At 39.8% G+C, this 13,058-nt stretch overlaps 1 protein-coding gene across 6 annotated transcripts in view; it reads left to right on the top strand.

The window, feature by feature from the left end:
- KCNJ15 (potassium inwardly rectifying channel subfamily J member 15) overlaps positions 1–10,507 on the top strand; it is a 48,214-nt gene extending 37,707 nt beyond the window's left edge. For 2 of the 6 annotated variants that reach the window (XM_004092316.2, XM_003263924.3), the window contains 2 exons: positions 5,625–5,722; positions 7,931–10,507. In XM_004092316.2, the coding sequence (XP_004092364.1) occupies positions 7,949–9,076 (1,128 nt within the window). In that variant the 5' untranslated portion in view covers positions 5,625–5,722; positions 7,931–7,948 and the 3' untranslated portion in view covers positions 9,077–10,507. Of the gene's footprint in view, positions 1–5,624; positions 5,733–6,841; positions 6,981–7,930 lie in introns of those variants that run through there. The other 4 variants (XM_012501922.1, XM_003263923.3, XM_030806098.1 and 1 more) reach the window with 4 other exon arrangements.
- Positions 10,508–13,058: the final 2,551 nt, after the last annotated feature.

Consider the following 13,058-nt stretch of genomic DNA (forward strand, 5'->3'; position numbering starts at 1 on the left):
GATCCTTTGTGGATGGACCCAGCCGAGAGGCACAGCGAATAGTTGGGAGCAACGTACATCAACCACAACCTCCCAAACTGTCACGGCTCTACCAATAGTTTCCAAGTTCAAACACATCTTCCAAACACAGGTCACTGAGAGGAAACTAGCTTCCAAGTGTGCTGTAATCTCAACTGGTTCTTCGCCTGAAATCCTGATAATTCCCCTGGAGGAGAATGAGTGATTCTGCAGCCTCCAAGGAGCTGTCATTCTTTCTGGGCCATCCTTCAGTCCTCAGTAGTCTAAGGAAAAAGTGCTTTTGCAGAAGGAAAGTAGAATTTCCCCAGGAGATACAAACCAAAGGATTGCCCTCTGGAATCTGCTGAGAATCCACTTTGTCCACCTTGCTTGTTTTCAATGAACACGTCTGTTTCTGAGGCCACTTGGCAAAGCTATCTGTGCCCTTGGCTGGTATGGATGAGTTAAAAGCTGAACTTTGAACAGTCAGACCAGCCTTTAAAGCGGATCCTTCACTGCTCTGTAGGGTAAGGAGGAAAACGGCCCAAGGCCAAGGCCAAAGGTCGTGGTGCATGTCCTCCTGTGACCACAGTCTAGGGAGCCCAAGGAGGAGAGCTAAGCCTTTATTCTCAATTGTTTTAAGCCTCCTGAGCTCAGTGAACCCCAAGTAGATTCTTGTCAAGCATTTTTTTTCTACTTAATATTTAAAACTGTGATACTTAAAGTCAAATTTAATCCAGGCATTTTTGATTTCTGAACAAAGAGATCATTGAAAAATTAATTTGTCAGAAATATTCGACATGTAAAAAAGCAAAAAAGCTTTTAAAGCAACTTTTCTTACAAACAGGAAGCTATGTTTTTTCAGAGCTTAAAAGTGAGATCCACCACATGTTAATTTTAGTCTGGAAATTCAAAGTTACGATTTGATTTAGATTTCACTCTTTATGCCTCATCACCCTGGTTAAAAGACGTGGAATGAGGTCGCTGAAGGCCTAGTTGAGGAACCCCGGTTTTGGGGAGCCACTGTCTCCCCATTTTTCTGTAAGTGAGAAATGTTTTTTCTATGGGGCCTTTGCTTTGTTAGTTCACTGTGAAACGCAGAATGAAGTTTTCTCGAGATGAGCAAATTGAAAACCTTCAAAATCTGGCCTAACAGAGTTCTAAGTTTTAAAGACATCAATGTTGTACTTACTTGGAATAAAAAAAACCATCATTCTTAAACTGAATTTATTTTCCCTATCAAAGCATCCATGTGACAGCGGGACCATCTCCCTTTTATGCATACTTTTGAAAAAAATCCTTTTATTGAGGTACAATATACATATATAATTTACCATCTTTAGCATTTCAAGTGTACAGTTCAGTGATAATAAACACATTTCAATTCTTTTTTTCCCTTTTATCCCCCTTCAAAGTCTCTGGTAACTATTAAACTCTCTATTTTCATGAGATCCACCTTTTTTTTTTTTTTTCCCCGAGACGGAGTCTGGGAGTCTCACTCTGTCGCCCAGGCTGGAGTGCAGTGGCGCGATCTCGGCTCACTGCAACCTCTGCCTCCTGGATTCAAGTGATTCTCCTGCCTCAGCCTCCTGAATAGCTGGGATTACAGGCGCCCGCCACTACGCCCGGCTAATTTTTGTATTTTTAGTAGAGACCATGTTGGTCGAACTGGTCTCGAACTCCTGACCTCGTGATCTGCCCACCTCGGCCTCCCAAAGTGCTGGGATTACAGGCGTGAGCTACCATGCTCAGCCGAGATCTACTTTGTAGCTCCCACATATGCGTGAGAACATGCGATATGAGTCTTTCTGTGCCTGACTTATTTCACTTAACATAATGGCCTGCTATTCCATCCACGTGGCAGCATTTCATTCTTTCTTATGGCTAAATAATATTCCATTGTGTATATACCATATATTCTTTATCCATTCATCCATTGTTAGACACTGGGTGGATTCCACATCTTGGCTGTTGTGAATAGTGCTACAATGAACATGGGAGGGCAGGTGTGTCTTCAAGATACTGATTTCATTGCCTCTGGATCTAAACCTAGTAGTGGAATTGCTGGAGCTTATGGAAATTCTCACTTTAGTTTGTTGAGGAGCCTCCGTAGTATTCTCCATAGTGACTGCACTAATTTCCCACCAGCAGCATAGAAGGGTTCCCCTTTCTCCAATCTGGAGGAGCTCAGTTTTGAGACTTAGAGAAAAGTGATAGCATGTACAGACGGACTGACTAGCAAAAATGAGAGCTGAAAATCTATTGTGGGAGTTAAAGATTTATCTGAACTTAATTTTAGCTAATGTTTTTACTAGAATTATTTATATTATATATATTTCCTATAGCTATAAATATTATAATACATGCTTATATATTCTACAACATATACTATTTATATTAACATTTATAATAATACATGTTAGTAATATGTTACAGTTTTGATCAGATTCTCCATATATTCCTACTTTAAAACATTCATGACCTTGAGTCCCTGGGTAATTGGCATTGAACTATGGGAGGATGGCAGAGGTTGTACATTCCTGGAGTGGATACACAGCTGTTCTCAGTGCCTCTGTGAAATGATGTTATTTTAGGATGCTAAGGGAAAGTTGAGCCATAAGGCTCTTTGTCAAGGGGAAACCGTATATCACGTGTGGTTCCCAGTGTGTGTTCCTGGAGCACCAGAGACAGCATCACCCAAGGACTTGTTAGATGTGCAGATTCTCAGGCTTCACCCCAAACCCACTGAATCAGCAACTCCGAGCCTTTCAGGTGATTCTGATGCGGCTAAGCTTGAGCCCCTCTGTCAGGGTGGTTGCAGGCATGGGCACAAGAGCCTTGCTGTGGAATGTACCACTGCCCTGTGTCTGCTGTTGGGAACTTGGGTGAGTCACTTACCCTCTCTGTGCCTCAGTTTCCTCATCATGGGGATAATGATGGTGCCTACCTCTCAGGGTTGGTGTGAGAGTTAAATAAGTTTCCATGTGGAAAGCACTTAGAATGCTGGCAGGCATGTGGTGGTTTACGTGTTATCTATTTATGATGATGATGATTGTCATTATTGATTTGAACCTTTATTGCTATCATTACTTCTCTGAATATTTATCACATTATCTTATTATTGCTATAGTTACTATTTATCTGCATCTTTCCCACCGTGGGCCACTCTAGCTCCATTCTTGCCTATTATTTGCTTATATATTTCTTCCAACTGGTCAGGTAGCTTTCTGGTCATTTCCAGGTTGATTTCTCTGACGAAACAGTGTGTTCCCGCTTGCTGTGGTGGGTTTTTGGATTGTTTATCTTTATAAGAGCCTCTGTCTTTGATGGAATATTTTTCCTCCCTCAAGATGGCAATGGGTACCACCCTTCCATTTCCCATTATCCTTGCTGTGTCCCCAACACTGGAAGTGTAGTTTTCCATATAGCTAAGTACCTTTTTCAATGTGCCTTCTGTTTCATTCTGTTTCGGAGTGTGTTTATTTTCTTTCCTTTAACTTCAGAAAACAAACGCTCACAGCATAAGCACTCAGTGACCTCAGACCGTGAGTCTTTTACTGGTTTGAAGTAGGAGAAAGTAATACCGACCTATCCATTCAATAGTTGTAAGAACTTCACTTAGGTAGATATCGCCATTCTAAGAATTGCAACCCCAACCCACAAACTGAAATGATATAACAAAAACTGCAGAAATAAACATTATTTTCAGAAATTAAAGAAAACTGCTAATGGTTTATATGAAATATTGCTTAGCTGGGAGGATTAACCCTTTTCTCATTTGCCCTGAGAATACTTACTGGCAGCACTTGAGGCTGCAACGTTTACCTGGAGATGATCTTGCCACACAGTGTATCACTTTTATTATTATTTTCATGTCACTCTAGTATATCAACTTTGTAAACAAAAGACAACATTCTATTTATAGCATTCTGCTTTTAGTAGTGGTATTTTTATTTACAAAATATAGTAATTCTTGATCGCTGAAAATGTCAAATCCTGGAAAACACAGCATTCCTACACATGATGTTAATGTCGGTCTCCAACAGTTGCTGGCCAAAGATTCATTTGATGAATCCAATTTTTCCGAAATAGACAATTCTGATGATTCAGATAATTCTGATGTTAGTTCTGTTTAGAAATAACTCCAAGAACGATTTTTATGTTTTATTTTCAAATTGAAAATCAATCAGATTTGCTTCAGCCTCGAAAAGCATGTTTATGTAAAATTAAATGAGCGCTGGTGGCAAGCTGCACTTTTTTTTTTAATGGGAAAAAGGTTAAGATAGGGGAAATTAGAAGAAAATATTCTTCTCTCATTCTTTGTGTTTTTATCTTTTGGGAAACTGTTATTGTTGCTTACCATATTAGACGTTAAGCCAGGTCTATTGAACAATCACTAAGGGAATATAACCTAAAGCAGTAACATAAAATTATATGAAATAAGAGTATGTATCAACAATGATTTAAACTTCATGAAAGAAGTCTGCTGAGGAATAAAATTCTATAAATTAAGAGCCTATGATGAAGTGCAATTCATAAAGCCTATGGTAAGATTGATGGGCACAAAGAAGATTCTGGGTCTTAATAGAGCAATGACAAAGAGGTCATTTGCCAAACATGCTGTGGCCACACTGGCAGGATCCAGCCTGTACGACAATGTGTAGGTTAATTGGGAATACTTTAAGTATAAGAGAATAATAACTGTAAATAATTGGCAGATCAGAAGAAACGTAGGAAGTGTGCCTATGTGTGTGTGACAGACATAAAAATATATGGGTGTAGACAGATGGATGATTGATAGATACAGATGATAGCTAATTGATAGGTAATAGATCAATAATTGATAGATGATAGGTAATATGTAGGTAGATATTTAGACCGGTAATAAATAGATAGATAATTGACAGGTAATAGATTGATAGGTGATAGATAATAGATGATAGATTAGATAGAGAGATAATTGATAGATAATAGATTGATAGAAGATAGATTAATAGATAGGCAGATAGCTTAGGAAGAATTATTTTCAAAAAGTAGATGCAAAAGAACCTCTTGAATTTAAAGGAGATTACATGAAACTGTGGATGTTTCAGGGGATTTTGTGGTGGACTGACAGGAACCCTGGGCTAGCTTCCAAAGACTTTGGACCTCGTTCTTTCTGCCAGGACCCAGCTGTGTCAAGTGGGATGGTTCTGACAATCTTTTCCACTCTAATGTCCTATGACTCAACAGTAGCAATGCATTTCCACAGGCGGTAAAAATATTCTAGACTCTTCCCTTCCAGTGCTCACTGTTTACTTCCCCTGCACTTCCCCTTCCTGCCTCCCCGTGTGCTGGTCAGTTCATAGCGGGCTTCAATGAGGGTGGGTTAACCCTCTCTTTCCAGGGTGTTTTGCTACGGAGCTCCTTCCAGGGGCTGGGAACTGTGTGGTGAGGGCTGTGGTTGGGGCTCAGCTTCCTTCTTAAATCGTTCCTTGAACCTTTACCCTATTCTGTGCACTGTGCCAGATTTCCAGGGATTGGAAGGTAAATGCCATGGCGTAACTCTTAGAAAATCATCGGGGGTCAGTTTTACTGGGGTGCACTTGGTAACCATCTGTGAATCCATGTGTCCCTCTTTCTTTCAGGCAGTAGCAGAATCCCATGGTAGCCAGGTGGGTGAAGGGGAGCGAGGACGTTCTACCTGCCTTGAAGAAGACACCTGACCTGCGGAGTGAGTGACCAGGTAGTAGACGGTTCTAAGGGCCTCACACACTTGAGGGAGGGAGGAGGACAGAGAGGGCCATGGCACCCTTTGACTGCTGACTGCCAGCTGCTCTCTTTCCCACTGAGAAATGCTGCCCCCAACACACCCAGATGCTCTAGGTCTTGTCCTGTGATTTCTGTCCATCAAGCCTTGATAGGAGGTATGATAGATGCCATTAACTCCAGCACTAGATACACAGGACTGCAGCAAAAGCGCTCTCAGCAGAAAGAAGAAACAGATCCAGTTCATCCCAAGCCTGGCTTGCTGCCCCTTTGAAAGAGAGTTTAAAACAGAAGCTTCATGGTGCTGCCTTCATAAAAACAGGGCCAAGCTTTTCAGAATCTGGCAGAGGGCTGAGTGCCCGCAGGACACTTGTGTATCACTCACACTGGAAAACTTAAGCTTCTGTTTTTATTTCAGTGGATTGAATGGCATGCAGTTTCCTCAGCAGCTTAAAAAAAATGCATGCAGTCACTTGCAGACAGGCTGCATTTGTCTCTGCTGGTGCTCATGTTACAAGTTTGTCTGTGCATTTGGGCATGCCAGCATGGCGTTTCATTTCCAGACCTTTATTGGGGTCACTTTCCTCTTCGTTACACTGAGAAGTGTTACTGAGGGTATAGTAAGGCCCTAGTTCATCAATTATGTCCTGTACTTTTCTTCTAACTTGATCCCAAGAACAGCGGAATTTGCTTCAAGGTAAACAAATTTTGAATAATTTGTGGCCCTTCTTTGCAACAAAAATGAAAACACGACTTTCTAAAGAAAAATCAATTTCAAGGGGGCATTTAGTAAATAACACACTCTTAATAATGTAACAGGAAAATTAAAATGCCCAGCGGACCCATTGCATCCTGAACAGGTGTTTGCTGCTAATGGATACAGTTTCCATTTCCTTGAAGGGATTTGCCCAGAGGATTACTTTCAAAACTTCTATTGAGATAATACTGCTCTAACAGAAAGAGCAATGCATGAATCTGTCTATCAGTTCCTTAATAAAAGGGAAGTTTTTTTAATTCTTAAAATACCAACGATGTGAAGAAAAACATGCCACTCAGGTAAAGTTACTCTGTAATCACCCACATTATTTTTTTCAAGGAATGTGGGGGAAATTTATGTCAGTCACCAGGCAGGTACTAGAAGATGCTAGGGGCCTCACAGACAGCTTGTTCCCGGCTGTTAACATGGAGCAGAGCATTCCCTGGGGCTGAGCATGGAAGCCCAGCACTTCTTATAGGTAGGTCTTTCCTACTATAATATTAGATGTCTACACTTATTGACTTTTTCATTTGCTCTTTAAAATAGATTTCTCCTGCTGGTTCTGCTTAATTCTAAGGAGTAAGGTAGAATTTTGGTGCCATACCTAAATATCATGTCTAAAATGACATTGGTAGCACTTTTCCAAGAATAACCAGCATATTGATCAAGCCATTAATAAAGCCTAATTATTTGCTATAAGAATGTTTTGAGTTGTTTCAAACTGAGTTTTCTCCAAAGTCATAACAAAACTAGGAGAGGTTGTAGATTCTTAATTATTCATTAGATTAGGGGGAAAACGAATTGCTATTACAAAGAATATCATGCAAAAAATAGGTTTTAAAAAATGCATTACTACTGAGTTTTAAAAATGTATACTAACATTCTCCATATCAAGAACTGTTTCATGGATGGTAGATTTTAGTTATAGCAGTACTGGACTTACACTCAGTCAAGTAATTTTACATTTTCTATAATTGGGAATACATGGTAGCTGAATATAAGTAAACATATTACTCTATGAGATATATGCATAAGAGTTTGTTATCATCAAAAATAGCATAACATTATTTTTTTGAAATACGAGGCTCTGTTTTAACACTTTACCTTATTTAATAGTAACAAAACCCCTGAGGAATAGGTTGTATTGCCGTTTTAAACATTGGAGAGCAGAGGTCCAGAGAGGTTAAGTAGCTTTCTCCAGGTCACACAGCTGATGAATTACAGAGTCAGCATTTAATCCCGGTCTGCTTTTCTGCAAAGCCTCTGCTCCTCACTCTGCCCTACCGACCACCTGAGTATAGATCAGTTAATCTTGCCTTCAGAATTCTCCTTTCTTTTGTACTTCCATGTACATTCACATGATGATTCTATTCTCTGGAAGTTCCACCACATATGGCGATAATGAAACATCTTTGTCATTTCTCTAAGTGTTTCCAGAGCCTGGCAATGGATGCCATTCACATCGGCATGTCCAGCACCCCCCTGGTGAAGCACACTGCTGGGACTGGGCTCAAGGCCAACAGACCCCGCGTCATGTCCAAGAGTGGGCACAGCAATGTGAGAATTGACAAAGTAGATGGTATATACCTACTGTACCTGCAAGACCTGTGGACCACAGTGATAGACATGAAGTGGAGATACAAACTCACCCTGTTCGCCGCCACTTTTGTGATGACCTGGTTCCTTTTTGGAGTCATCTACTACGCCATCGCGTTTATTCACGGGGACTTAGAACCCGGTGAGCCCATTTCAAATCATACCCCCTGCATCATGAAAGTGGACTCTCTCACTGGGGCGTTTCTCTTTTCCCTGGAATCCCAGACAACCATTGGCTACGGAGTCCGTTCCATCACAGAGGAATGTCCTCATGCCATCTTCCTGTTGGTTGCTCAGTTGGTCATCACGACCTTGATTGAGATCTTCATCACCGGAACCTTCCTGGCCAAAATCGCGAGACCCAAAAAGCGGGCTGAGACCATCAAGTTCAGCCACTGTGCAGTCATCACCAAGCAGAATGGGAAGCTGTGCTTGGTGATTCAGGTAGCCAATATGAGGAAGAGCCTCTTGATTCAGTGCCAGCTCTCTGGCAAGCTCCTGCAGACCCACGTCACCAAGGAGGGGGAGCGGATTCTCCTCAACCAAGCCACTGTCAAATTCCATGTGGACTCCTCCTCTGAGAGCCCCTTCCTCATTCTGCCCATGACATTCTACCACGTGCTGGATGAGACAAGCCCCCTGAGAGACCTCACACCCCAAAACCTAAAGGAGAAGGAGTTTGAGCTTGTGGTCCTCCTCAATGCCACTGTGGAATCCACCAGCGCTGTCTGCCAGAGCCGAACATCTTATATCCCAGAGGAAATCTACTGGGGTTTTGAGTTTGTGCCTGTGGTATCTCTCTCCAAAAATGGAAAATATGTGGCTGATTTCAGTCAGTTTGAACAGATTCGGAAGAGCCCAGATTGCACATTTTACTGTGCAGATTCTGAGAAACAGCAACTTGAGGAGAAGTACAGGCAGGAGGATCAGAGGGAAAGAGAACTGAGGACACTTTTATTACAACAGAGCAATGTCTGATCACAGGGGTGCCATCCAGGTTTAACTCTGCAAGCTGTTTCCACATCAGAACTCCCTTCAAACACAAAGATTGCTGTGAAAATGCAAATGGGTAGACGCACTCTCAAAAACTGCACGGACATACAAAATCAATCTTTTCCTTTGATCTTGTGGCTAAACCAGCATTTCTGTGTTTGAGAGATTTCCTGTTAAGTGCTTCGTCTGAAAGTGAACTCTCATAATTCAAACTGTATAAAATAAAGCTACATTTCTAAGAGCTTGGTGTAGGGCAATTGGAATAATGTCCTGTTAGATAAACAGACATTTAGCAATGCTGACATTAAAAGGAAATGTATTTCTATACAAAATTATTAGCTGTAATACAAGATATTTATTTAACCAATGGCCTTATGGCTGAGAGTTGAGTTGTGGTTCAGTATTCATTGATCTCACTGCTTTAAAACATGCTGTTTTTGTTCAAGCAGGAAAAATATTATATCTAATTATGTCTATGTGGTAATACCTAAAAGGAGGTAGAGAGACTCTATGTTCACAAAATATAGCAATTTCATTTTTACCTTTCTTCAGTGGACTGAATTGTATGGAAGGATACTGATCAGATCTGTAATTCACAACTGTGGAAACCTACACAAATGGGGCTGATGCCATTGTTTCCTCTATTTTTTTTTTTTTTGAATCTACTATCCTCTTTCCATTCAAAATGTTTCCATTCAAAATGTGGTTCACAGACCTGCCACATCAGCACCATCTGAGAGCTTATTAGTAATGTGTAGATTCTCAGGTCCCAGCCAGACTTACAGAATTGGGGTCTGTATCTTAACAAGAACCCCAGATGATTTGTGTACAAATGAAAGTTCAAAAGCTCTGCTCTGGACATCGTTTTCAAAGCAACTTTCTGAAGCCATGTGGAAAACTGACTCTGCGGGTCCCGTATCCCTGTGGCGTCCAGACCTGGCCTCTCTTCATTTCATTATTATTGGCCAATATTTCTTTCAGCCATTTCATTTCTTATCTATTAAAATGCCTTGCCCATAAAGGAACTGCATAGGATTATCCCCTGACATTCCAAGAGCAAAATAAAGCTCTTGAGAGTAATTGTTGTCTCAGTCATGCTTGCTGATTACAGTTAGCACAAAAGAAAAATTCAGCTGCCTGACAATACAGGAAATGTTCTCAGATGCTGAAGTTTGTAAGGTCCGGTGGGGCCATGAGGAAGAAGAGGAGCTGAAGGTAAGAAGCTCATAAACAAGATGACTCTTTGATGCATGAACAAGATTTGAAAATCTCAAGCCTGTAAAGAATACCCCTGCTATTTAAATAAAGCTCATACCAAGAGGTAACATTTTGCTCCGGGCCAGATTCAGGGGTCTAGTGCCCTGCATTCCTTTGAGGCAAAAAATAAATGGGCTATGACTGGTTAAATGTCCAAAAGGTGAATTCTCATTTCATTCAAACAAAGACAGGTTTGTGCATTCACTCAAGCAGAATGTGGCCATGAATATTCAGCCCCTGCATACATACAAAGATGTACGCATGATTCCCCCACCAAACACACACACAGTCACACACGCACGCACACGCACACATGTACACACACATGCACACGTGCACACGCACACACATGCACACACTTGCACAGGCCCTGGCTCTTCAAGTGTAATCATGGTAGTCATCAGTGAAAGACATTTGTGATTAAGACAGCAAGTCCTTGACAAATATGTTCATGTCTATTTGGTTCTAGTTCTATAAAAATATGAACACTGGGACTCAGAGAAAATGGGGAAAATAAAGTGGATTCAGGTTATCAGTGAAATGATGGTATAGATTACAGCAAATCTGGATATATATTGATGTTACTGCATTTGCAAATGTCCTCCCATTAAACAGAAAATGTGGCTAAAACCCCTGGCTTGGAACTGAAGTAGTTTAAGGCAGGTGTAAGGATAGTGGGAGTAAAGTTTGTGAAAGTTTAAAGAATGCCCTTAATCCATGAATGAGAGGGAGGATGTTGTCTTTAATTATTTAGATGGTTTTTTTTCCTTGTCTGTTGATAATTTTATGGAAGGTTGCTTTAGATCTCCATTCCTTAAAAAATATTACATGTCAGTGTAGTTAGATATTATCTCTTTTAGTTATTATACTTGCTATTTTTACTGTATAGTGTGGTATAATAAAACAAAATAATGCCATGGGCATGTTTACACCTTTTCTGTTGCACTATTAAATTCTTTTCACAGTATTTATATCAATGCTAATTTGAATGTGATGCCGATTAAAAATCTTGTTCATTTATATTGTATATGGTACAAGGACGTAGCATAAGATCCAAAAAAAATTTTGTATTGTCATTTAGCATATCAATTTCAGCCAAATTTGGAAGACTTGATCATCTTATCTTTTGCTCTACACACTCAAAACAAATAGTGCAGCAGAAATATCACCTTAAAAATACATCTTAATTTATATTTAGATAACATTGAAATCACAGTCTATTAAAATTGGAAATTTAATTCAAATAAAAATCAAACAAAATAGTTGTTTCAATTTATCTAAATATCTGGTCTTAAGAGTGCCTTAAGAGTGTCTGGTTTTTAAGAGTGTCTTAAAAACCAATATATGTGTAAGTCAACAAATCATATAATATTCAATAAATAGCTCTGAAGTTGTATCTGATTTGAAACTTACCATTTTCCTGGAACCTTAACTATTATTACTTTGTACGTAATACTTTCGTGTTACTCTGCTAACAAAGGATTTAGATAGCAAACTTAATTTATTATATCTGGTCAGTCTTCTGCTTGAAACAGATTCGCGCTCAACACCCAACTAAGGAGGAGCCAAAGTAGTGGAGTATTCCTGACCCAAAAAGCCTTTTGAATTTTGAAACATTTCTAATGTGTTAGGTTTTCTCAATGAGACCATTAAAAAACGTTGTGTTCCATTTGAGAAACCACAGAGTCAACAGCAGTAAATCAGTGTGCCCCACAAGCCACGTCTTATTCAGCAATAAAATAGACGGCGCTCACATGGTGCCTGGCAGACGGTGGCTCTGCACAGCAAAGCACTGAGTCACCCAACCCCACTCCTTTGGGATGGGGTTGGGAGTCATGCATTGGCTCCCTTTTTTATCCTGGGGAAATTACAACACAACGCAGAGTGTCCAGAAATCTAAAGAGCTGGTTTAAGGTGAAAAAAAAATGCCATGAATGAATGAATCAGATATTTAATAAATCAAAACAGCTATTTTGTTGGATTTTTATTTGTATTAAATTTCCCAATTTTTAATAGACCGTCATTTCAATATTATCGAAATGTAAACGAAGATATATTTTTAAGGTGGCATTTCTACTGCGTCATTTCAATATTATCGAAATGTAAATGAAGATATATTTTTAAGGTGGCATTTCTACTCCAGCATGAAAAAATAGTGGCACTTGCACTCTAGTATTATTCTGTCTCTCTTATTTGAGTCTTTAATATATATGCCCAGCTGGAGGGAGAAGAAGAGAAAAGAAGAGAAAAATGAAAGCACTAGACCTTTGACTAGGTTTGGTTCTATATGCTGTCATGATGTTCAAAAGGTCAGACATTTGACCACATGGCACAGTGAAGACTCTCAGGCTCTCAATTTTGGCTTTCATTCTTGCTAGACTTTTCTTCTATTAAATTTCTGAAATAACTAGTTTTATCATAGCTTTCCATGATGCATTTTTTTTTTTAAGTGAAAGGTACTAGCATTTCCAGTCTTGATTTCCAAGTTCTGTGGTGTGCACTCGAAATCTAGTCTCGGATTGTTAAACTCTGGGTAGGTACAAGAGTCTCTTAATTTTCTTCCCCCGGGGAAGATTGACTTACACTTGAAAGTCAAAAGCTTAACATTCAATTCTAAATGATTAACTGCATACACTTTACCCTTTGTAAACTTCAATTTATCTTTTTTTTTTTTTTTTTTTTTTGGATACTGGGTCTTGCTCTGTCGCCC

The sequence above is a fragment of the Nomascus leucogenys genome, chromosome 25 (genome assembly GCF_006542625.1).
Source record: "Nomascus leucogenys isolate Asia chromosome 25, Asia_NLE_v1, whole genome shotgun sequence".
In the NCBI taxonomy this organism is placed as follows: domain Eukaryota; kingdom Metazoa; phylum Chordata; class Mammalia; order Primates; family Hylobatidae; genus Nomascus; species Nomascus leucogenys.